This window comes from Mobula birostris, chromosome 6 (genome assembly GCF_030028105.1).
Source record: "Mobula birostris isolate sMobBir1 chromosome 6, sMobBir1.hap1, whole genome shotgun sequence".
In the NCBI taxonomy this organism is placed as follows: Eukaryota; Metazoa; Chordata; class Chondrichthyes; order Myliobatiformes; family Myliobatidae; genus Mobula; species Mobula birostris.
Window position 1 is genome coordinate 39,673,373 of NC_092375.1, and position 26,959 is coordinate 39,700,331.

Here is a 26,959-nt window from a genome sequence, read left to right on the forward strand (position 1 = left end):
GCTGTAATTGTTATATGGTTATATAGTGGCAACCTCTACGACCAGAGGATACAGCCTCGGAATACAAGGACGTCCCTGTAGAACAGAGATGAGGAGGAATTTCTTTACCCAGAAGATGGTGAATCTGTGGAATTCATTGCCACAGACTGTTGTGGAGGCCACATCATTGGGTATATTTAAAGAAGAGGTTGATAGGTTCTTAATTTGTAAGGGCATCAAAGGTTATGGGCGGATGGCGGAAGAATGGGGTTGAGAGTGATGATAGAATGACAGACTGGGCTCAAAGGGTCAAATGGCCCAGTTGTGCTCGCACTTCTTATGGTCTTATTTTCTATTGATTTGAACAAGCAGTTCTCTCAGCAATTGAATAACAAAAACCACAACCTGAATTTGTATTGCACATGGGTGCTCCAAATCACTTCATAGGAGGCTAATCAAACAATATTTAATATTGTTTGCTTTCTTTTTCAAGAGCTACAATGGGTCTTGGATCTAAAAGGTTAACTGTTTCTGTTTTCACAGACACTGTCTGATCTTGTTGTTTCCAGCACTTTGTTTTAATTACTATTTGATACCAAGTCACATAGAAATTTTGGGACAGACAAAACAAAAGCTTAGCAATAATCCAATCATTCCCATTAATTGTTTTTTTAAACCTCTAGCAAACAATGCAACAGGTGTCTTAACAATCCCACTCCATCCTACCTCCAGCTAGTTAGTGTTAAACTTTGGACTTTGTAAGTAAGCAGCTGTTTCAGTCACCTGATCTGCCTTAGTAAAATAAGTCAGCAAATGCCTTTTAGTTCAGTTGACAGCATTGTATTCCGATGAATTGAAACCGTAATCAAATTAAGTCACTTTGAATTGTCACCCTCTGGCTTTAATTTGCATGATGTATCGTTAATGACAAACATTACAGGTGACACTGTTTATGACTGTTTGCCCTAATGGAATTTATGTTCAAAATAAAAGGTAGATAACCACAAAATTATTTTCTTTTTCAACTTGTATTTCTTGATGCACATGCAGGTGACAGCTTCATGTTATGGAAAACCATGATACAGGCTGTTTTTCCAGGAACATAACCCATCCCACGTAACACGGGGGTTACATGTTATTTATCAGCTGCTGATGCACAATATCTGAATGTTATTTCACAAATAAAATTACTAAATTAGACCCGATGAGCTCACGTTGGAGGAAAGTCGGATGTAGTTCTAGTGTGAGTCGGTATACAGCATGAACATAGATAAGCATGGGGCAGTTGATTTGAATGGCCCATTTTCTTGGCTGTAAAATTCAATGTAATTCCGCACATTGAGTTTCATTTTTATGAGCTTGTCTAATTATCTTGTTCATTATCTCAGATATGGCTGTACACTGATATCAGGTTTGCTGACTGCAGAGCTCTAAACACAACTTAAAATCGCAATCCTTATCTGATACAGATAGCTATGGGTACCCTCACTAAAGGGGGTTATATTGCAGCTACCTACTCTTCAGACTCTTTAGATCACTCCTCCATTTATCCTTCACTGCAAGTTTAGACGCCCAAACCCACTATTTGAACGGTGGGTCTCCCCCCCCCCACCACCAAGGAGGGGATACTTCCAGCTAACAAAGCCATTTATTTTTAGTGATACATTTAGATAAAAATTCTTAAAACTTTAAAACTCAGAGCATTTCTACCTTATTAAAGATTTTCAAATTACAAACAATTTCTAAAACATAAGATTTCCAAAACACAGGTGCAGTTCATATCAGCTAAAAAGACATACCATCAAGTTGCAGACAAACGAGTCAACCATTGTAACAATTGAAGGCAAAGGAATGGATGCTAGTTCACCCTGTCTTTTTGTCATCTTTCTTGTGTCCCATGGCCATTCCTAGCAAGCCTGACTGCTCTCTTACATGTATACTGGTTTCATTTTTGGTACTTAGGCAACTCCACACGTATGTGATATTTTTTAAGATACGTTGTCATGCAGATGGTTTAAAAGTTACTGGGGACAGATATCCACGATTGATGCTGACTCTGAGTAAGCAAATCTTCCACCTGTTGATGGATCAGATATTTGATGTGCTAAGTGATGGTATCAATCTGATCTGGAAGCTGTGTTGAACTAAATAACTTAGCCAATCCTGTCTAGTTTGATGCGGGCCAATTAACATAATCATTGTTTTACATTCCATCTCTTGAGCAGTCAGCCCAGATGCTATAGGCCAGCAGTCAGTGATGTTTGTTTCCAAAGCTGTCTTTTTAACTTCAAACTGATTATTGCTTACCATTTACAAACGTTTGTACATTAATTACTAATGACTGGCTCCAATTTACAGCAAGAAGAACAAAGAATATTGGAAGTTTAACTTGCTCATAAGCAACTCTTTCTTCTCTAGAGGTGTCAGCAGCTGTGCTTAAAAAGCTGAGCTTGGCAAAAAGACCCCTTGGCCCTGGATAGCGACTATCCCTCTCTACTGTTGGTCACGAGACCAGTATTTGTTCCCATTTTCTAACGGATCTTGAGAAGTTTTTATGAGTCACCTTCTTCAACCATTGCAGATCTTTGGCAATTTCTGATTTATGGCCCAGAAAAGAACATATTTTCCCTCCCTAGAGCCCCCTGTCTCTTTCCCTTTCTCATCATTTATCTATATGCTTTTCTTTAACAAAAATTGGCCAGGGTCTTTGCTTTTCTCCAATTGCCATTGGTGTCATTCTTTTGCTAAATTGATAATTCATCTCTTTTCTTCCCCCTGGTGCCCCCACCGTCCCATTTGATCTTAATTTCACAGGAGCAGGTAATTGTCCTTCTGTCCTGTATGGTTATTATTAAATGTTGCCAACTGCTGTTCAATTTGCAAATTTTCCTATCGCCGCAATAGATGTGCAGTGGATGAAATCTCACAGGCTCTTCAATTAGCCTTGGATCACCTGGACAACAGCAAGACCTGTGTCAGGCTGCTGTTTATTGAGTAATATCCCCTCAGTACTAATCAACAGGCTTCATAATCTGAGCCTCTGTAACTCCCTATGTAACTAGATCTTTGACTTCCTCATCGGGAGACCAGTCAGTGCAAATCGTAAATACATTGGAGTGAGATCAATTGGCTGGTAGAGTGTTAACACACAAGAGTCCTACGCAATGTCATCAAGACTAAGGAATTGATTGTGGACTTCAGGAAGGGGACTTCTGGAGAACACACAACAGTCTTTATGAAGAGGCCAGCAGTGGAAAGGGTGAACAGTTTCAAGTTCCTGGGTATCAACATCTCTGAAGATGTATCCTGAACCCAACATGTTAATGCAATTACGATGAAGGCATGCCAGTGGCTATATTTCGTTAGGAGTCTTAGGGAGATTTGATATGTCACTAAAGACTAGCAAATTTCTGCAGAAGTACTGTGGAGAGCATTCTGGCTGGTTGCATCACTGTCTGGTATGGAATACCAATGCACAGGGTCATAAAAATATGTGGAGGATTGTAAACTTAACCAGCTCCATCATGGGCACTAGTCTCCTCAGTATCAAAGAAGTCTTCAAAAGATGATGCTTTTAAAATTAGCATCCATCATTAAGAACCCCTAATACCCAGAGCATGCCCTATTCGCATTGCTACCATCAGGAAGGCGGTGGTACAGGAGCCTGAAGACACACATTCCATTCTTTAGGAGCAGCTTCTTTCCTTCGACTGTCAGATTTCCAAACAGTTCATGAATCCATGAACACCACGTCACTACTTTGTTCTCTTTTTGCACTACCTATTTATTTTTTGTAGTATTGTAATTTTAAGGTACTGTACTGCTGCCTCAAAACAACAATTTTACGACATGTATCAATGATAATAAACCTGATTCTAATTTTTTGACAACTTTTATTCCAGATTGCTTGATTATCCCGCTAAAGAGCATTAATCTCCATGAGTGTGTCTCTTCAGGTTTCTGTACCTCCTACCTGATGGTAACAGTGAGAAAAGGGCATGCCCTGGGTGCCAGGAGTCCTTAATAATGGATGCTGCCTTTCTGAGACACCGCTCCTCGAAGATGTCCTGGGTTCTTTGTAGGCTAGTACCCAAGGTGGAGCTGACTAGATTTACTACCTTCTGCAGATACTTTTGGTTTCTGTGCAGTAGCCCCTCAATTCCAGGCGGTGATGCAGCCTGTCAGAATGCTCTCCATGGTACAACTGTAGAACTTTTTGAGTGTATTTGTTGACATGCCAAACCTCTTCAAACTCCTAATAAAGTATAGCCGCTGTCTTGCCTTCTTTATAACGTTGGGACCAGATTAGGTCCTCAGAGATCTTGACACCCAGGAACTTGAAACTGCTCACTCTCTCCACTTCTGATCCCTCTATGAGGGTTGGTATGTGTTCCTTCATCTTATCCTTCCTGAAGTCCACAGTCAGCTCTTTTGTCTTACTGACATTGAGTGCCAGGTTGTTGCTGCAACACCACTCCACTAATTAAACCAGCATCTATAACATCGTTAATGAACACTTCGATAAGGTGTTTTTGCTGATTTCACCATTGTATAGTGAATACAGCACTTCCTCATTTAAATTTCATTTCCATTAATACAATGGCTAGTGTTCTGTTTGGCTTTAGATTAGAAGTACACTGTTGTATTTCTCTATCCTGTACTCTTGAAATCCCATTATGTTTAACGAATTTGAATGACTTTATTGAAGAAAACTCAATGCACTAGAGTTTATGTGTGTGTATATGTGTATATATGTATGTGTGTGTGTATGCATATATGGATTTAGAGCAGGCGATTGTCAAAAGAACTTTGTGATTGGTTTGTTCATGAACTTGAAACCCAGCTATTTCTGTTGACCACAGTGAAAATGAGAAGACAGCTGGTACTCTCATACATGCTTATCGTGTGACATCAGTGATGATTTTCTCTCCCCTGTAAATCCTACAACTGAGCAGCACATTGGAAATCCTAAAACTTGAAAAATACTTTTTATAATCTTTTCTTTTGATTTGTATTAAGGGTTTAGAATCAATTCAGAATCAATTTCCTACATAATAGTGGAGACATTTTCAGTAAGGAAAAACAAAAGCTCTAACAGAGCCCAGAATTTCCTTTTACAGAAGCAGCGCCGACTTTTATGGTATCATTCCAGAAGTTTTTGTGTAAAGTGTATGCTTTCCAATTACTTAAGCTATGGTTTTAAGTTGTGTAATTGAGACATTTCAAATAAGTGATGCTTAGGAACAGAACAGTCCGGATTTAATTCATGATTTGTTGATCTCCGCAGATGTTGGGATACCTAGGCTCAAAGGTAGAAGATAATCAGCCCTGGTTTGCACTCTTAATCATTCCGATCTGAGTTATTAATGTGTTTACAGCTGAAGGTGTCCTTAATTGTGCAATATATTAACTGTTACTTTCTATCCAGCCTGACAGGAGTGGTGCATCTAAAGACTGCTGTTGTCCATGGAGTCACGTCTCAACTTTTGGCCCTGCATTTACTTGAGAACTATGGTAGGGAAGGAGTGAATGGGCTGGGTGAATGTAGAGCATGACGTGCACTGGCTGAGGGAAAACTGGAAGTTGAAAGCCTCCTTCATGGATTGGGCTTCATCATCAGTAATGGACTTCCCATGTGAGATAAGTAAATATCTGATGACCCACTGACTTGTCTCTCATGTGGAGCAAGTGTGAAACGGTCATCAAAGAAGATGCCTCAGTGTACATGTCCCCTGATCAGGCCAAGGAAGGCACACTACAACTTTTTTTTTGAATTACTATCCCTTTCCCAGAGAAGGATGAAACTGATTTTCCCGAGTGATTTTGATGCCAGAGTTAGAAATGACATTAGTCTTCTGAAAGGCTTAATTAATGGAGAGGGAGTTGTGAAAGCTGCTTTCAGTGGAGTTCTTCTTATAAAATGGTCTTATCTCAAGGAAATGTTAGTCATGATGAGTACAAACCACCCACTTTTTTTTTCCTCCTGTGCAACAACTTGTGTCCCATCTGTAATGGTGTCTGTGGTTGCTTCTTATCTTCAGTATCCAGAGTTAGATGCAAATCATGCTTCCCAGAAAGGACTGCCCAAGGAAACTGTCTTCACCTCCTGCCAAAACTGAAAATAAGCTGTTTCTTGCAAAATGAAAATGTACAGTGTTTGATACTGTGCACCATTTTATAGCATTTCTTCAAATGGTCTTGTAAATTTTATTACTTGCCCCTTGTTATTATCTTTATTTACAGGTAATAATATTGTAGTTGAATGAAGCATTACAGCTTCAAATTTATTGTAAGGCATTTTATTCAGTAAAGGGTGAAATGTATAAATGGAAATATTACAATTCTTCTGAAAGTATACTTTGATCTTTATCAACATCAAAGTATATATAGGGTAAAAAGCAACATGTTCAGCTCTGGGAATAATCAATATTAGTGCTCTTTCATCAGCCCACCCTGGTAGGCTTTGATTTGTGTGTCCTTTTCATTTTGGTTCTCTTTTAGATGTATTTAAAAATTCAATGAATATGCACAGATGTATGAAAAATCCCTTTGATCAGCCAGTTCAGTTTATCTTCTTATTATCTACTGCATACTGGGAATATTTCCTGATTTTTGAGTGTTGTGACAGGAAATTTTAATTGGCTCACTGGTTATTGGATTAGGAATATCTAAATAATGAAAATACATACCAGTAAGCTAAATGATGGTTTACTTGCCGGGGGGGGGGGCGGGGGGGCAGGTGTTGCAGAGGGAATAAGAATGCAGTCAGTCCCTGGGTTAGGGCAGGGTACCATTTGTGAGAACAGTTTGTAAGTTGCAAAGGAACAGCAGTGTTTGGGAGAGGATCTAGAAACAGCCATGATGGGAGGGTAGCTGACTCACTGAGTGAGTTTGATTATTGCTCCCAGTTCTGCCTAGCTGCCCCACTGCTGTGGCTCTGGGTAGTGGGTGGGGGATATTGGAGAGAAATGACGTGGAAAGTTTTTAAAACCGCAAACAACGGGAATTCTGCAGATGCTGGAAATTCAAGCAACACACATCAAAGTTGCTGGTGAACGCAGCAGGACAGGCAGCATCTCTAGGAAGAGGTGCAGTCGACGTTTCAGGCCGAGACCCTTCGTCAGGACTAACTGAAGGAAGAGTGAGTAAGATTTGAATGTGGGAGGGGGAGGGGGAGATCCAAAATGATAGGAGAAGACAGGAGGGGGAGGGATGGAGCCAAGAGCTGGACAGGTGATTGGCAAAAGGGATACGAGAGGATCATGGGACAGGAGGTCTGGGAAGAAAGACAAGGAAGACAACTTTCAAATCTTACTCACTCTTCCTTCAGTTAGTCCTGACGAAGGGTCTCGGCCTGAAACGTTGACTGTACCTCTTCCTACAGATGCTGCCTGGCCTGCTGCGTTCACCAGCAACTTTTATGTGTGTTGGAAAGTTTTTAACTCTACTTGTAATATTTGGTTTTGTGTGATGTGTTTTGTGGGTGCACCGTGGTCATGTTTCATGTGCGTTCTGTGAACCACAGCACCTGGTACATCCACTCCACCTATTTTCCCCCCCCCCCCCGACAATTATTTGTTACCTGGGGTGACTCGTACTCGGCCACCACCTCATACTGCTTATCGCATCAACTTCCTGATTTAATACCTACTTGAATCAAGGCCAGAGCTTTTCTCTCTTGGGATACTGTTTGTGTGTGTTCAAAGGTTGGTTCTGCAGAGCAAAGAATAAAGCCAACTTTTTCCATATTTTAATGAAGTGTTCATAGTCATAAAAGTTAATAGTATGTGTGCAAAGAAAGTAATTGAGTTGATTTATATCTTGCTGTGTCCTTAGACAACCTTTACTATGTACAGCTCCAATTTCCATGTCACTGGCAAATCGTTGGGCGGGCAGATTTAAAGCGGAAGTTGATAGTTACAGTACTTAATGAGTAAGAGCATCAAAGATTATGGGGTTGAGAGGGAAAATAAACCAGCCATGATCAAATGGCAGAACAGGCTCTGGACCAAATATGGCCTTAAATGAAGGGAAACTTCAAGAATGTCCACTTGCATTCTGCTCTAACTCCATCAACAGAGCTGCAGATTTAACCAGAATAGTGGGGCAAATCTCAAATAATGAGTTGGAGTACAGGAAGGAGATAGCGAGCGTAGTGGTATGGTGCAGGAACAGCAACTTTTTCCTGAATGTCAGCATAACAAAAGAGCTGGTCACTGACTTCAGGAAGGTGGCGGGGCACATGTCTCTGTTTACATCAGTGGTGCTCAGATCGAGAGGGCTGAGAGATTGAAGTTCCAAGGAATGAACATCCCCAACGATATGTCCTCGTCCATGAACACCATGGCTAAGTACACGCGCCAACTGCCTCTGTCAGTAATCAATCGTAGTAAGCATCTTATCCAGACACATCACAGCTTGGTATGGTAATCGCTGTGCTTGTGACTCAGCTCAGCACTTAGTGGAAACTGCCTCCCCTCCCCTCCATGCACTTGGTCTATACTCTTCACTGCCTTCCTAAAGTGCCAGCATAATCAAAGATCTCCCCCACCTCAGACATTCTGTTCCTCTCTCCCCCCACCCCCGCACTTCCCATCATGCAGGATATACAAAAAACTGAAAGCATGTCATAGCAGGCTCAGGAACAAATTATATCCCACTGTTAAAGGACTATTGAACAGCACCCTAGTGTGTTAAAATGGACTCTCGACTGAACAATTTACCTTGTTACAGCTTTGCACCTTATTGTCTGCCTACACTTCGCTTCCTCTGGAATTACCATTAATTTATATGGGAAAAATTTTTGAGTGTTCCCAGACCCAAAAAGTAACCTACCAAATCTTTATACTTTATACGTTATTGTTGCCAAACAATTGATACTAGAACGTACAATCATCACAGCAATATTTGATTCTGTGCTTCCCGCTCCCTGGATTACAAACCAAATAACACACAAAACCTAAAATAACACTAACATATAGTAAAGCAGGAATGATATGATAATCTCTTGCTGATAAGCCACTCTCGCTGCTCAGGGTGCACACTGCCTCTATAACGGCTCGCTGCAAAACAAAACGCTGAACGCTATTTTCGCTTTTTGCCTTTTCTCGTAAAAGTGCAAATCCTCTTCGGATTTCTTTCGGTTATCGAAAACAGGTACTAATCTTTCGTAAAAGCAAAGTGGCGTAAAGTGAACTTTCGAAAAGCGGGGGATACCTGTATATTTGCACCATATACTGCCCTGGGATTCATTTCCTTACAAGCATTCACAGTAGATACAAAGAAACACAATAGAATCAATGAAAGACTGCACATGCCAAACGCTGACTAACAATCAAAATGCAAAAGATTACAAGCAGTGCAAATACCAAATATAATAAAAATAAATAAATAAGCAATAAACATCAAGAACATGGGTTGTAGAGTCCTCAAGAACGAGTCCATAGAATTAGTTCAGTGTTGGGGTGAGTGAAGTTGTCTCTTCTGGTTCAAGAGCCTTATGGTTGAAGGTTAATAACTATTCCTGAACCTGGTGATGTGGGACTTGAGGCTTCTGCACCTCCTTACTGATTGTGGGGGTCCGTAATGATGGATGTCCTTAATAATATTGTTCCTTGTGAATATGCTCAGTGGTGGAGTGGCTTTTACTTGTGATTAACTGAGTTGTATCCACTAATTTTTGTAGGTTTTTCTGTTTGTTCAAGGGCATTGGTGTTCCCATTCCAGGCTGTGATGCAACCAGTCTGTATGCGCTCTACCGGGAATCTATAGATGTTTGTCAGAGTTTTGGATGACATGCTGAATCAGCACAAATTTCGAAGGAAGTAGAGCTGCTGCCGCGCCATCTTTGTAATGGCAGGTATGTGCTGAGTGAGAGGTTGTTGATGTGGCACCGTACAGCCAGATTTTCAGTCTCCTTCCTATATGCTGATTCATCATCAGTTTTGATTTGGCCAACATCAGCAAACTTAAATATGCCACTCAAGCTGTACTTAGCAAATTGGAGCAGATCCAAGTCCCTCGGGCAGGAGTTGTGCTTCATCACCATCCTCTCAAAGCACTTCATCACAGTGCTTGTAAGTTGTACTGGATGATGGTCATTGAGGCAGGTTTCCATGTTCTTCTTGGGCACTGGTATAATTGAAGCTTGCTTGAAGCTGGTGGGTGCCTCATGACATACACATGGTTTTAGAATTCGTATTAAAGTTGAAAGTACTCAGCCTACTTTTGTATTTTACAGGAGTACATTGTTCTAATATCTTACCAATTACTCCAATACTTTATGTTCCTGTTTCCATTTCAAATTTTATGTTCTTTACCAAAAGTCATATTTTCAAGTCTTGCTGAAGGGTTTTGGCCCGAAATGTCGACTGTACTTGTTTCCATAGCGGCTGCCTGACCTGCTGAGTTCCTCCAGCATTTTGTGTGTGTTTTTCAAGTTCTTTGATGTTTCATATCATGTTCTGCTCCATTTCCTTTATTCAATGAAGCTTGATCAAGTCTTTATCTGATTCTTCTTTCTGATGCAATCAATAATTTTAATTGTATATCTCATTATATTGTTGGTTTTGCTGAACTTGTTCTACACTCAATCTCGTCCTAGTTATTCCCCAACTAGTGGAGGTGCTTTAAGGTTGGAAAGCCATTAAAGAAATACTTTTTTGACTTCATTCTATCTCTGCTTTGCCTCCAACAGCCTTCAATAACTCTTTATGAAATATATATGATAAATTTTCATTTCTCTGTGCAGTTGTTGACATTTAGCACATAGAAATTTACAACACATTATAGGCCCTTCAGTCCACAATGTTGTGCTGACCATGTAACCTACTCTAGGGGCTGCCTAGAATTTCCCTAGCACTTAGCCCTCTATTTTTCTAAGCTCCATGTACCTATCTAAGAGGCTGTACCACTGTCACTGGCAATGCATTCCATGCACCCACCACTCTCTGTGGAAAAAATCCTCTCAGTACCTATTTCCAAGTACCTTAAAACTATGCCCCTCATGTTAGCCATTTCAGCCCTGGGAAAAAACCTCTGGCTATCCACACGATCAGTGCCCCTCATCATCTTGAATACCTCTATCAGGTCACCTCTCATCCTCTGTCACTCCAAGGAGAAAAGGCCCAGTTCACTCAACCTATTCTCATAAAGCACGCCCTCCAATCCAGGCAACATCCTTGTAAATCTCCTCTGTACTCTCTCTATAGTATCCACATCCCTCCTGTGGTGAGGTGACCAGAACTGAATTTGTCTGTATTACATCTGTTTACTTGTGTAGTTCATCAAATTCAGGTCATGACTTCTAAGCATCCTATGCTATTGCTGTTAGCTATCGAGTGATGGGTTGGGAATTACTCATCTAAAAATCATCTCCTATGGATAGGTGTGCATTTTAATTTTGACTATGGGTACCATTCGGCACAAGTAGGTTATCTGCATGTTAGCAACTCTCTTCTATTTTCTTATGCATGGATTTCTTGGGGTTCCTATCAATTTTACACATTGTTTCCAAGATCTCACTTGAGCATTTCATCATATTTGGGCATCAGCAAGACAGAGCTGGAGGCACTAACTAGATTATTTGCATTTTAATGTACTGACATTATAACTACATCTGCTTCAAAAGCCTATATTAACTGTCTTTTATGTAAGTATTTTTTAAAAATCCAGACAAGTGTTCATCACATTGGATCAAGACTGCTTTTATCCAATGACTCTAACAATCCAGCTATCCTATATTTAAAGAAATTTTGCATTCTGATGCAATTTTTCTCCCTTAACATAAAGCTTATCTGTCTGTCAGTGGAAACTATGTGAGCCAGTAAAACCAGCCAATAAACGAGTTGGACACTGTGACCTGATTGGCTGTGCTGGATTATTGGCACAGGATATTTCAGTCAGCAGATTTTAAGCCAAGTTAATTGATGGTAGTTTGAACTTAACTCCTACTTTGGCATTCTTCCCTCTTATAAAGTTAGCCCGGTTTAAAACAAAATACTCTTTCTATATATTGGTTGAACTTGACTTTTTTTATGCATACCCAGTTTCCTTGAACCTCACATCAAGTGAATGGTCCCTTTTTCTATTGCTTGCCCTTCAACAACTGCCACATATACATGGAGGAATGGATTTTTGTTCTGTGCAGTCACATTCTACACAAAATGTTCTGGCCTTGAAATTGTGTTATTGTTTTTTTTTTCCCCAGTGTGATTCCTATGAAATTTGATTCTTTTTCTGGAGGACAGTGTGATAACCATTTCCTGGTTAATTTGTTGGTGGAGAAGAGAATTTAGCTGGGCACTTCTCTGTGTGTGTGCCATTTGTACCAGTGTGGGGAATTTGGTGTAAGTTGCAGCAGGATTGACCATCATTGGCTTCTCTCAATACAACAAGAATATCCCAACAATTTTTTTAACCTATCCACCTCTCCTGGTGTCGCTGGTCTCCAGACTTCACATTTTCCCACTTTGGTACTCTGACTATAGTTCTTGATTATGATATTCTTCCTGTTCCCTTTCTACTCCTCAAGATCCAAGGAAATGGCCTGCTATCTCCTCACCCTGCCCCATGCCCAAGATTCTTTTCCACCCATACTGAGATGACGTACACCCAGTTGTTCCTTTTCTCCTTTCATTTCTCCCCACTACAACAGGCACCTCACTCTAGGTCTTTATTGCTCGGGCTGCCATTAGAGTAATAACAATTACACATACCAAGTGGTTGTTTTGTTACAGAAGACAAAAATGTCCCAGGATGTTTGAACCCCATGCCACCGAGGACTGCAGGTATCCTCCAGTGCAGCCCTGTTAGTGGGAGCATTGTTTGGCTATGTATTGTACAATGATTGTTGCAATACTCTGAACAAGTGCCTGGGTTGTGAACTGCAGTTCAGGGACACACCATGAATGAATATCTAGATAACTTCCAGAAGCCATTGGATCCAGCACAGTTAATTTGTGGGACTGCTGCAACAGAAAGGGTTTATAGCCCCTGTTATGATAATAGCCTTATACAACAGTTTCGGGTCCCCTTTGTCAACAGTTTTGGGCCACATATCTCAGAAAGGATTCGTTGTCATTGGAGAGAGTCCAGAGGATGTTCATGAGGATAATTCCAGGAATGAAGGGGTTAACATATGAGGAGTATTTGGCAGCTTTGAGCCTGTACTCAGATGAAATTTAGAAGAATGTTGGAGGGGGGGGGAAATCTCATTGAAACCTACTGAATGTTGGAAGGACTAGATAGGGTGGATGTGGAGAGAATGCTGTCTCTGGTGGGGGTACCCAGAACCAAAGGGCATAGCCTCAAAATTGAGGGGTGACCTTTTAGAACAATTTTTTTAGCCAAAGCGGTGAATCTGTGGAATGCTCTGCCACAGAATATAGTGGAAACCAAGTCTGTGGGTATATTTAAAGCGGAAGTTGATAGATTTCTGAATGGTCGGGGCATCAAGGGATATGGTGAGAAGGCAGGTGTATGGGGTTGAATGGGATCTGGGATCAGCCATGATGAAATGGGGGAGCAGACTCAATGGACTGAATGGCCTAATTCTGCTCTGTCTTATGGTTTTAACATCATGCAACAGCTAAACACTGAAGGAATAGGTTTACTCAGTTCTCATAAGAGACACGGCAAATCTGTGAAGTAAACCTTCAACAAGGAGAAGACTGTGTGCTCTGTAAATCCTTGCACTTAATGTACCTGCAAGTCTGTGGTAAGAGGGAAGGAGATCAAGCTGACTGTATGTGTAGAGATTCTTTGTAACCTCCTTTCATGTACGGTACCCTATAGAGTGTGAACTATTGCTATTATCTGTAGTAACACCCAGGGGGGAAAGAAAACAAACATTTAAAGTTAAGTGCAATTTGCAATATGACAGTCATAGACAATGTTGGCAACACACACTTGCAGCATCTGCAGATTTTTTTCTGGTCTATTCATAGACCACGTTGTCCTACTTTCCTGCTCATTCTTTCAGCAGTTTGTGCTTTTAATTCTCCCAAGTTGTGTTCATTTGCTTGATGAAGGCTTTCCAGACTGTTCTGGAGCTTGCTTCAGCTCAAAAATGTGAAGGACAAAGCATAATTAACAGCTACTCCCTGTATAGAATCAGAATTATTGTTACTGACTTATGACGCAAAATGTGTTGGCTTTGAAGCAGCAATACAGTGCAAAGGCATAAAAATCTATAAATTACAAAATAAATCATTGCAATTAGGTTGTCAAGGCAGTGCTTTACAGTGCCAGTGACCCGGGTTCAATTCTCGACACACTACCTGTAAGGAGTTTGTCTGTTCTCCCCATATCCGTTTGGGTTTCTCCGGCTGCACGAGTGTGGATTTTAAGGCTTCTGTACCTCTTTCCAGATGATAGAAACAAGAGCATGTCCCAAATGGTGGGGATCTTTTAATGATGAATGCCACCTTCTTGAGGCATTGCCTCCTAAAGATGTCCTCGATGGTGGGGAGGGTTGTGCTTGTCAGCTGGCTGACTATAACTTTTATGTCCTGAAACTTCAAGTTCTGAGTTTATAACACAAGTCCATCAGCAGCATGAAGATCTAGAAACTACCCTGTAAATACTCGAAGCTCCCAAGTTCCAAGTGAGGTTAAGGGAACAGCGGTTCTGTCATTTATGGATGGATCTTGTTTAGGAGTGTAAGATTAAGACACAAGGTTGACTAGGTTTGGAACTTGAAATGGCAGCACAGCATCAGATCAGTGTGACATGATGTCAAGTGTCTCATTCTTGCAACAAACACTCTAGGACAAGAATGAATCCCAGAAAACTCCTGTAAGAAGCATGTAGTATTGTGTGCATATCAGTGTCTGCTTTCAGTCTTTGGTCATGTAACACATAGGTTTAAAAAGACCTATTTTCAATTTGCCTTCTAGTAAATCATGTAACCATTCGTACTTAAACCTAAAGGTGTCAAAGGTACATTTAATGTCAGAGAAATGTATACAATATGCATCCTGAAATTCTTTTTCTTCACAACCATCCACGAAAGGCTTAGGAGGAGACAAATATTTTTGTGGATGGTTGTGAAGAAAAAGAATTTCAGGATGCATATTGTATACATTTCTCTGACATTAAATCTTCTTTGACACCCTTAGGTTTAGGGTGAGCAGTTTTAAGTTCCTGGGTGTCAATATCTCTGAAGATCTGGGCGCATCATATTAATGCAATTACAAAGAAGATACGACAGCAGCTATATTTCATTAGGAGTTTGAAGAGACTTGGTATGTCACCAAAAAATCTCGCAGGTTTCTACAGATGTACTGTGAAGAGCATTCTAACTGGTTGCATCACTATCTGGTATGAAGGGGCCACTGCACAAGACTGGAAAAATCTGCAGAAAGTTGTAAACTCATCAGCTCCATCATGAGCTCTAGCCTCCCCAGCATTGAGGACATCTTCAAAAAGCAATGCCTCAAAAAGGTAGAGTCCAGTACTAAAGACCCCCATCACCCAGGGTGTGCTCTCTTCTCATTGCTGCCATCAAGGGGGAGCCAGAAGACACACGCTCAGCGTCTTAGGAATGGCTTCTTCCTCTCCACCATCAGATTTCTGAATGAACAATGAACCCATGTGCACTACCTCAGTCTTTTCTTGGTCTCTTTTTGCAGTCTATTTGATGTATGCCAGTGATATTAGAGCTGATTCTGAATTCCCATATCAAAAATATGTAGGTTATTAGTTTAATTGGCCACTGTAAGTGTCCTTGGTTTGTAGATGAGCGATAGATTCCTGGGGAGGTGATGAGAATGTGTAAAGAATAGTACATGGAATTAACATTGGGTAAGTGTAAATGTTGGCACAGAGTCAGTGGGCCAGAAGGCCTATTTCTGTGTGTAACTCATGACCTTTGTACATAACCCAGTATTGCATTGGATGGGCTGTTGAAATTTTAAGTAATGTAGATGTCACAATGCTCATTGTTATTTTGTCTTTTTTTGTGTGTACAGGTAGCAGAGATTTTTTTCCAGCTAAGGCATTTAGTCATGCAAATTTGGTGTCCAATATACCTTTCATTAAATCTATAGACATTTATTGCAGCATTTGTTCTAAGGATTTAAACTACATGTTTCACATTCAAACAAAAGGACATAATCATTTTTGCATTGTTGTGACTTTAATGTAAGTTAAACCTTGAAGTTCTAATTGTAATAACAAACAAATGTATTTGGACTGAATTATAATTAGACTGAAGTATGAATTTATGTGAAAGCCAATATACCAGCAGAAGGTGCTGGAATCTGCAAATAAGAACTGAAATGCTGGAAGAACCCACCCAGTCAAGCAGCATCTGTAGAAGGAGAAACCAGTTGACATGTCAGGTCAATAACCCTTCTTCAGAACCGGGGGAAAGTGTGAAGGGTTTACAGTTTTCAAAGTAGGGCTGGGCTGGTTGGGGGGAGGAATAAGACATTCTATGAATGATGATATGAAGATAGGTTAAGAGAGATCAGGTCACAAGGAGCATGAGTAGTGACTGTTAACAAAGTTACCTTATTTGCTTTCAGTTGTGGTCTGCTTGCAAAACACAAAATAAGACATTGGCTCAACTTTCAGGATATGGCCTGAGGAATAATAATGCAAATGTAGAGAGAAAATTAGTTTAATACTTGGGTACCACCCAGACAATGTCCTCTTTCTAAAATTGCCAGAATTGCACATAATGCATTCCCTCGTAAGGCATAGTGGTAGGGAAGTCAGTACTGCTGTCTCACAGCTTCAGAAATCTAGATTTGATCCTCTGTACTGTTCAAATAGAGTTTGCATGTTCTGTCCGTGACTGATAGGGTTGCCTCGGACTCTTCCAGTTTTCTCCCATGTGAAGAAGACAGCATGGTTGATAAGTTAATTGACTAGTGTAAATTACTCCTGAATTAGACCAACAACAAGGAAATTGAAGATGGGACAGGAAAAAATATAGAATTAGTGTTGAACTCCTATAAATGGAGGCTGAATACTCAGTGCCTTCAAAGGGCCTGTTTCTATGCTGTACTGTATAACGCAGTGATCATAAGTCTGTACTGGACTCCAAGACCCAACAGGCACAGCAGGTCCACCACATCAGTGATCTGGTGGAGGAGAAGCTGACCTGGGTGCACCCCATGCTGCTGCAGGCTGCTCGAAGACTTCGGAGTTGGTGCGTAAAAGCAGCATACAGTGTAACCATGAGTGACTGTCTTGGATGTTTCTCTTATGATCGCAGGACCCTGTTGAACATTGATAATGTGAGATCCCGCAGGCCTGTTTCCCTTGCTTGGTAGGTAGATAAGCGACGAGGCAGCTGTGTGGCATCTGTTGTAGCAAGGACTAGGCCTCAAGCCGCGGGCGTAGCTGCTGCTGCTGCTGTCCAGGCAAGAAGGCACTGGAGGCGGTGTAGCATGGCATGAGTACTGCCCTCCGCTGTTCAGCTGGTGGGATGACAGGCTGCATTGCCGGGAACTGTACTATCAATCTACGTGTCACTCAGGGACTTGGACTATGCATGTGTTTTCTTGTGTAACGATGTGTGTTTCTTTTTCTTCTTTTGCTATTTTGAACGTACGTTATGCACCTTGGCCGCAGACAAACACTGTCTCATTTGCCTGTATCTATGTATGGTTTGAATGATAATTAAACTTGATTTGATTTTGTGATCCGATATCTAAGCCTTCTGTTCTGAACAGGTGCCAAGGGTCCAATCAGTGGCAGGATAAAAGATTTTATTGCAAGTCAGAGCACATGCAGTTGGCTGGTTTACTGGTGATACACATCATAGTCAATCTTTATGTAACTTCAAGGGTGTATTTCAAGTGTGAAGGTGGACAGCTATCAGGAATTGGAGCAATAATGGGTAGCTACCGTTCTAATCTGAAGCTAATCTAAGTTCTAATATGTTGAGGTTGGCTGTGACCTTATCGATTGGTGTTAAGTAGATCAAGCAAAAGCAGAGTATACAAGGTTAGCCTTGTGTTGTTCATTTTTAAATTATTTCTAATTTGTTCACTTAAAAAGACTATTATATAAAATTGATGATAATTCTGAAATAAAAATAGAAAATGCTGGAAATACTTGGCAGTTCAGGCATCACCTTTGGCTTGAAAATTTTAACTGCTTCTTTCACGCTGACTGCGCTGCTGAATGTTATTGACAAATTATGTTTTATCTCGGGCTTTTAGATTCTACTCATTTATCAAGGACATAATGACCTTAGTGAGCCAGGGCTTTTCTCTTTGGAGAGCAGGAGGATGCGAACCAACTTGTTAGAGGTACAGTATACAAGATAATAAGAGGCATAGACAGCCGGAGACATTTTTCTTCTCCCAAGGTGGAAATGGCTAATACAAGGAGCCATAACTTTAAACTATTTGGAGGAGAGCATAGGAGGGATATCAGAGGTAGTTTTTTTTTTAAACACTTAGTGGTAGGTGCATGAAATGCACTGCCAGGTGTGGTGGTAGAGACTGATGCATTAGGGACATTTGTATAGTAGGTTATGTTCAGTGGATGATGATTAATTCGGCCAATGGTTAATCAGGGCAGCTATTTATTGGGGAGAACTCTTAAAGAACAAAAACTAATGAAGAAATTCCTTCTTTGGGACAATATGCTGCTCACTAGTGTCAGTTGCATGTACTTATTTAGCTGTTAGACACTATGCCATGCTTAGAGTGAACAGCTTTTAAATAGCATCAGACGCATGCATTTGTGTTCAAAAAGCAGTGATTTTTTTTGTCACTGATAGTTGGTGAGAAATAAACAGTAAGACAATTCAGAACTGTTTCAGTAGTTTCAAGCATTCAGGCTTGGAGATGCCAGAAACTGCCATGAGTGAAAGTGAAATGGTTTCACTACAGGTTAGGAACTATGAAGAATTTGAGTGTATCGACAATCATTTTGAAAGTTACAATGAAAATGCAGATTTAGAGAATGCAATCATTGAAAGCATTGTATGAAGGCAGTCCATTATCTATATTAGGTGTAGGCTCTGATATTGTTCATTTACGGTCAATGAAAAGAATAAGGCTGCATACACTGGATGAATTCCTCCATTGACAGGTTTTAAGAATTTACAGTTTTATAGTACTGTAATAGTATTCTAAATTTGTTCTGTATTTCAATTAAGTACATGATTTGTTACTCAGATAAATGGTAGTTTGCCTTTTTTAAAAAAATACCTTTAACTATTTCCATGAAACTTTGGCTAATTGGAGCAGCTGCTTAATTGGGCCAAAATGTACTTGGCCAGATGTGTTCCAATTAACCAGAATCGACTGTATTTTCTTTTTTGGAAAACTTTACAAAGTATGTTAGGTTATTTTCTTTGCTCCAGTCATAATATTATTACACTTATTTCACTGAAGTCCGACTTCCTTATAAATGTGTCCACTTTTCTCTGCTTATTCTTTTTGCCTTTTAGCTCTCTCATCAGGTGCCCGCAGATCAGGTTTGCATGAAATATCAAGCTGGTATCATAATATTAGTTCTCCATTTCTGTGTTGGGGACGAAGGTGGGAAAGCAGGCCAGCAGCTGCTAAAATCTTAGTTTTAAGATGCAGTCAACAGAACTGACCTAATATCCTCAAAAATGTTGGAGAAGGTGGCAGCGTGACGCAGCACACGCGGCCACTTCGGTGCTGATGTCTGTTATTTGTCAAGTAGGGGACCGTGCACAATTCTGATTTGATGGAGACAGATGTGAGAGTACAGAGGAACATCTGGAGAAACTTCTGAAATGCCCACTTCGCTGCCGCTGTTGCTGTGTGGTCCGGAGTCTCCGGAGCAGAAGGCCCCGAATCCTCGGCTTTGCTTGTTTCAGCGGCCGGGGTGAGGTCGAAGGCACTCAGCAGAGGATGGCGCTCGGGAGGCTGTATCGGAGGGGCTGGTCGGAGGCTCGAAGTTTTCGGATGGACAGACTCAGTGTCGGCTGTGGTCAGGTACTTCCAATGCACTGGCAGTTGTCGGTGCCTGGAGGTTTATGGCAGGGAGTTTCTCCCTTTGCCGCCTGCTATCGGGGACTCGGGAGTCGATCGAATCGGGACCTTGAGACTTTTTTTACCGTGCACATGGTCTGTTCTTTATCAAATTACGGTATTGTTTTGCACTGCTGTAACTATATGTTATAATTATGTGGTTTTGTCAGTGTTAGTCTTTGGTTTGTCCTGCTTTTCTGTGATATCACTCTGGAGAAACATTGTATCATTTCCTAATGCGTGCATGCATTTCTAAATAACTATAAACGAGGACTGAGTGTTCTTATAATCTAAGTGATAAAACTTGGAGTATCCTAACTGGCTGCATCACCACCTGGTATGGAAACACCGACAACCAAGGACAGAAAAGCTGCAGAAAATGGTGCACACTGCCCAGTCCATCCCAGGAGAAGCCCTCCCCACCATTGAGTACATTTATACGGAGTGTTGTCACAAGAAAGCAGCATCCATTAACAAAGTCCTCTTCTCACTCCTATCATCGAATAGGAGGCACAGGAGCCTTGGATCCTACACCATCAAGTTCAGGAACAGTTTTATTTATTTAAATTTATTTATTATTGATCACATGCACCTCAGAACATGCAGTGAACTGTATTGCTGTGTTAACAACCAACACGGTCTGAGAATGTGCTGGGGGCAGCCTGAACTGAACTCCAGCCTCCGACTCCTTCCCCTATTTCTCTGTTTACTGTCCCTGACCTCTCACTCCCCTCATCCCTGTCCCTACCCCTAACCTGACCCCTAAGCTACCACACGGTCCCTAAAGCAACCCCCATGAATCTAAAATAAAACCAAATCAGAGCCACAAACCCAAGGGACATTACAGCTTGGTGCCATCTTTTACCCTGCAACTATCAGGCTCCTGAAATGGCGTGGATAACTTCATTCACCACTATTCCTAACTGCTTCTACAATCTACAGATTTACTTCCAAGGATTCTTTACAACTCATGGTCTCAGTATTATTTTTATTTGCAGCTTGTCTTCTATTGCACATTATTTTTCTTTAGTATTTGCCTGTTTAAGTATAGCTTTTCATAAAAATTCTATTTTTTTTTCCTGAAAATGCCTGGAAAAATTAATCTCGAGATCCTATATGGTGGCATATATGTACTTTGATAATAAATTTACTCTGAAATTGGAATAATGGTGGAAATGTGATACTAAAAAAATGATGAAAGAATATTGAACCTATGAGGTTTCTTTGTTTGGTGGCTGTCTGTGGGAAGACAAATCTCAGGGTTGTATACTGCATACGTACTTTGATAATATATGTTCTTTGAATCTTTCTGGAAGTGTATATGGGTTTGCTCAGTCCATTAGGTGAAGTTATATTCCTTTTAATGATGTGTAGTTTTGGTGAATTGCTATACTTATTAATGCTCAATACCAGTTTGCTTTTTTTCAGAGTACCAGCAAAAAAAATTACTGCACAAAGTTATGACTAATAGTGTTAAGAGTGACATGTTAGCATAGATTAGTTAAGAGACTGAAAACAGGAGTGAGGTCATTTTCACATTAGCAAAACATTGGTTAGACTTCACGCAGACTATTGTGTGCAGTTCTGATCACTGCAGGAAGGATCTGTTGCTCTGAGGACTAATAGGGTGAGAATAGATAGACTAGTAGGCTTGTTTATTCTGAGGGGTGCTTGATAGAGATTTGCTGCTAGGGGTAGAGGTATGGGGAGATTGTTCAATTGGTGCAAGAGAAATCTGGATATCCTCAGAAAACAAACACAAAGTTAGTATAGAAGAAGGAATGAGGAAGTTGAATGGAATGTTGCCCAAAATAAGAACATCGTTGCTGAAACGAAAACAGAAAATGCTGGAACAACTCTACTAGTCAAGCAGCATCTACAGAAAGAAGTTCTTGGGAAGGGACCCCTGTCCCAAAGCATTAACTTGTTTCTCTTCCACAGATGCTGCTTGAATGTTTGAGTTCTTCTAGCATTTTCTACATTTGTAATAAAGAAGGAAGTCTACAATTTTACACGGTTTTGTGGAGATCACATGTGGAGCATTGCATACAGGTTTGGTCTCAGTGTAGCTGGAGGCAGCACAGAGCTAGCTTATTAAATCAGCTCCTCGAATGTGGGCCTATACTCTCAGGACTACGAAGAATGAGAGCAATCTTCATGAATCATGCAAGATTCTGAGGGGAATTGACAGAGTAAATGCTGTGAGGATATTTCCCCTCGAGAGAATCAAACACAATGTGATTATTTTCTTAATAAGGAGATAAAAAGGAGTGTCTTTTCTGAAGTAGTGAATCTTTGGAATTCTGCATCTCAGAGGACTGTTAATGCTGAATATTTAAAGTTGGATAAATCTTGTTTTAGAGTCAAAGAAATTGAGTTGCAAGAATGAAGAAGATGGTACCTACCAGTGAACAATGTGACTAAAGGCAACATTCTTCGGACAGTTCACAAAACTACTTTTTTCACATTTACTTTTTCTTCTTTTAAGTATGATTCTGATGCTGTTGGAGCCTGTGGTCCAGTCACTGTGTGGCAACTGCCTTTATGCTTCTGCCAGTTTTGTGCCTTTTGTTGTGGTGACCTATTTCTGCTGGTTGGGATTCAGCAAATCTTTTACTTGAGAATTCCCTACATATAAAGAGAAAAGGGAAAATCTTGGGTTAATCATCCAATTTATTTATGAAGGTAGAGGGAAAGAACATTAGTAGTTATACAAGTACTCCCCTCCCCTTTCTGTGAACTGCTTGTAACCCAGTCAGTTTGCAAATTGGAAATACAGCTGCGGAAGTGAACCGCAGCCTCACAGTAGTTGGCAGATCCATTTGGACAGTCTCCCAATTGTGTATAAGCTGTATAAACTTGGGAAATCCTTTCTGTGGAAGATGAGCTGCAAGAACAAAAATGGGAACTTGCACATGGATATTGAGGGCCCTGTTAAGATGCTCAGTGAGCATTTTACATCCATCTTCTCCAGTGATGATGGTCCTTCCCAAGCAATCATAAAAGAGCAGATGAGTGAGACATTGAATATGTTAAAATAGGGGGGCTGAGGCACATGAAAGATTTTGCAATAGGTAAACCATTAGGGCTGGGTGGACTGTATCCTAGGATTTTGAAGAGAGCAGGGGAGGAAGTCACAGGGACATTTGACCATAGCCTTTCTATGATGTTTGCATGGAGCAGTGGTACCAGAGGACTGAAAAGCTGAAAATCTTTTATATTAAAAAAAATAAAGTAGGGTATAAAATGTTTATACCCTAATGCATTGCCTGACCTGCTGAGTTCCTCTAGCGTTTTGTGTGGTGCTCTAGCTTTCCAGATCTACAGAATCTCTTATATTTATCATCTGCTGTTCCACTGTGAAGTCTCTTCGAGGGATGCCTGCCATGAAGAAGTTTAAGTCTTCTGTTCTGGAAGTCAGTGAGATCCTCTCTCACTGCTCCCCTTCTGTGATTTTTGCTGCCCTCTGACATCATTTAGAAAGGGTCTTGACCCAGAATGTTGACTGTGTATTCATTTCCATAGATACTGCCTGACTTGCTGAGTTCCTCTAGCATTTTGTGTGTGTAGCTGTGAAGTTCTGCTGACATTGCAAATAAATCTAATCTTTACATTGCTGAATCATTATATTCAGGGTATTGCTGTCAGAACAAGCCATCCTTACAAACAATTGGAGAAAAAATGTTGGGTGGCTAAGTCTTGCCTTTGGATTAGCCAGTTGTCTAAATGCTGTAAATTGGTTTTGAAAGTATGTAATTAAAAATAATAAAATGTACTGAACCCCTCCAATTTAATCTGTTTGCTTTCTGTCCCTCTTCAGCTTAGAACTCTTGTACTTGGGTGGAAATGGAATTCTATCAATTCCTCCAGAACTTGCAAACCTGCAGTGCCTAAGTTATCTGGGACTGTGTGACAACCGCATTCAAGGCCTTCCACCACAGCTTGCTCAGTAAGTAAGAGTAGATGTGTGTTACATTTGTAAATGAGTCCAGGTGAAGGGTCTCGACAAGAAACGTCAATGTTCATTCCTTCCATAAATGCTGCTTGACCCACTGAATTCCTCCTGCTTTTGTGTTTTGCTCCAGATTTCAGCATTTGCAGTCTCCTCTGTCTCAATATACATTTATATATAGACTTTTATAACTAGAAGTTTGGGTCTGTATAGATAAAGCTCTAGACTACACTTGACCAATCTTTTAAAAAAAAGTGTGTGCCATCGAGAGAGAGAGTGCAACAAAGATTGTGTAATGACATTTCTCCTTGATTTAACTATAAGGACACATTATATAGAGTGCCTATTAAAAGTATTCACCCCCCCCCCCACTTTGGAAGTATTCATGTTTTATTGTTTTGCAACATTGAATCACAGTAGGTTTTTTGATGCTGATCAACAGTGGAACTTTCTACAAAGTGATCTAAATTAATTACAAATATAATACACAAAATAATTGATTCCATAAATATTCAAGCCACCCCCCTCAATACGACACACAAATCATTACTGGTGCAGCCAGTTAGTTTTAGAGGTCACACAATTAGTTAAGTGGAGATCATCACATGTTGTCAAGATGTTTCAATTGATTGTAGTAAAAATACACCTGTATCTGGAAAGTCCAACTGCTGGTGAGTCAGTATCCTGGCAAAAACTACACCATACAGACAAAATAACACTCCAAGCAACTCCGCGAAGAGGTTAATTTCCAAGTCACTGAATATACATTGGAGTACAGTTAAGTCAATCATCAAGAAATGGAAAGAATATTGCACAGCTTTAAATCTGCCTAGAGCAGGCTGTCCTCAAAACTGAGTGACCGTGCAAGAAGGGGACGAGTGAGGGAGGCCACCAAGAGACCTATGACAACTCTGGAGGAGTTACGAGCTTCAGTGGCTGAGACCTGAGAGACTGCACATACAACAACTGTCACCTGGGTGTTTCACCAGTCATAGCTTTATGGGAGAATGGCAAAGAGAAAGCCACTGTTGAAAAAAACTCACTTGAAATCTTGGTTGGAGTTTGTCAGAAGGCACGTGGGAGACTCTGAAGTCAGCTGGAGAAAGGTTCCATGGTCTGATGAAGCCAAAGTTCAGCTTTTTGGCCATTAGATTAAATGCTATGTTTAGCATAAGCCAAACACTGTACATAATCAAAAACACATCATCCCTACCATAAAGTGTGGTGGCTACATCATGCTGTGGGGATGCTTCACAGTAGCAGGCCCTGAAAGACTTGTGAAAGTAGAGAGTAAAATGAATGCAGAAAATACAGGGAAATGCTAGAGGAAAACTTGATGCAGTCTGTAAGAGAATGTGACTTTAGAGAAGATTTGTTTTCCAGCAAGACAGTGACAACATAAAGCAAAAGCTACACAGGAATGGCTTAAAAAGAACAAAGTTAATTTCCTGGAGTGGCCAAGTCAGGATCCAGACCTCAATCCAATTGAGAATTTGTGGCTGGACTTGAAAAGGGCTGTTCACTCACTATCCGGTGGCAATGAATTCCACAGATTCCCCACTCTGTGGCTAAAGCAATTTCCCTCATTTCTGTTCTAAATAGATGTTCCTCTATTCTGAGGCTAATCCCTTTGGTCCTAGTCTCCCCCACTATAAGAAACATTCTCTCTACATCCATCTGTCTAGGCCTTTCAATATTCTATTGGCTTCAATGAGAAGCCCCTCATTCTTCTGAACTCCAGTGAGTACAGGCCCAGAGCCACCTAATGCTCCATGCATGTTAATCTTTCATTTCCAAGATCATCTTTGTGAACCTATTCTGGACCCTCTCCAGTGCCAGCACCCTTTCTTAGATAAGGGCTCAGAACTGCTCACAATCCTCCAAGTGTGGTCTGACCAATCCCTTAAGCCTTGCTTAAGGACCTAGGACTGCAGCATATAGTTTAAAAATTAGTCAGGTCTGCTAGGACTATAGGTATACAACATTGTAGATTTCTGTTCCTAACTGCCAATTGATGTAAGATTAATTATTAATTTTAAATTTGAGGTTATAGATTAGTGGTAACTATTAGTACTAAGGGATATGAGTAGGATTCCAATCAATCCTGATATTGAATGGTAGAAATGGTTTTAAGGTTTATGAATAAATAAAAAGCAATACTATTTTAGTTTGCCAGAATATTCTATTTAGTGGGCTTCATTAAATAATGACATGAATTGCCCTTCCAAACCACTGACTACAATCACCTCTGACCTTCCAGGCTGAATTCTCTACGGTCACTCAGTCTTCACAATAATTTACTTACATATCTTCCTCAAGAAATCCTCAACCTGGTCCATCTACAGGAGCTCAGTCTACGTGGCAACCCTCTTGTTGTACGATTTATAAGAGACCTAATCTACAACCCCCCATCTCTACTCGAACTGGCTGGACGGATTGTGAAATCCCGCAACATTCGGTATACTCATTACGACATGCCTAGAAACTTGGTCAGCTATTTGGATTCAGCCAGCAAGTGCCCAAACCCCAAGTGTGCTGGTAAGAACCTATGCTTCACATTGCTTTTGGAGTGGAGTGGGAAAGGAGGGAAAATGATGCTTGGGTTGCAGTTAATTTTTATTTGTATCTTTCAGGAGTTAATGTTTTCTTATTATATGGCTCCCTGTTGGTAAGATGAACTCCTGACCTCACAATCTATCTCGTGATAGCATTGCAGCTCATTGTCTGTCTGCACTGCACTTTCTCTGTAGCTGTAACACTGTATTTTACATTTTGTTGCTTTTCTCTTGTATTACTTCTGTACTGCGGTAATCACATGCCAGTACCTCAGTCCCTGTGACAATAATTTACTAATTACCAGATCTTCGAATATCAGAGTTGTATTGTACATGGACACTTTGACAGTCAAATGAACCTTTGACCCTTTTTTCCTCCTTAATGTGAGTGCTCTAGTACAGTGAGCAACATGAAGATGCAGTGCATGATTTCGTTAATGATACAAAAACCTCTGAACATTGCTCCCTGTCAGTATACATTCCTATGACAGTAATTGATGTAA

General features: G+C 40.6%; 1 protein-coding gene across 2 annotated transcripts in view; it reads left to right on the forward strand.

The window, feature by feature from the left end:
- lrrc58b (leucine rich repeat containing 58b) overlaps nt 1-26,959 on the forward strand; it is a 42,264-nt gene that overhangs the window by 13,713 nt on the left and 1,592 nt on the right. For both annotated transcript variants that reach the window (XM_072260290.1, XM_072260289.1), the window contains exons 2-3: nt 23,770-23,898; nt 26,162-26,439. In XM_072260290.1, coding sequence (XP_072116391.1) covers nt 23,770-23,898; nt 26,162-26,439 — 407 coding nt within the window. The remainder of the gene's footprint in view (nt 1-23,769; nt 23,899-26,161; nt 26,440-26,959) is intronic.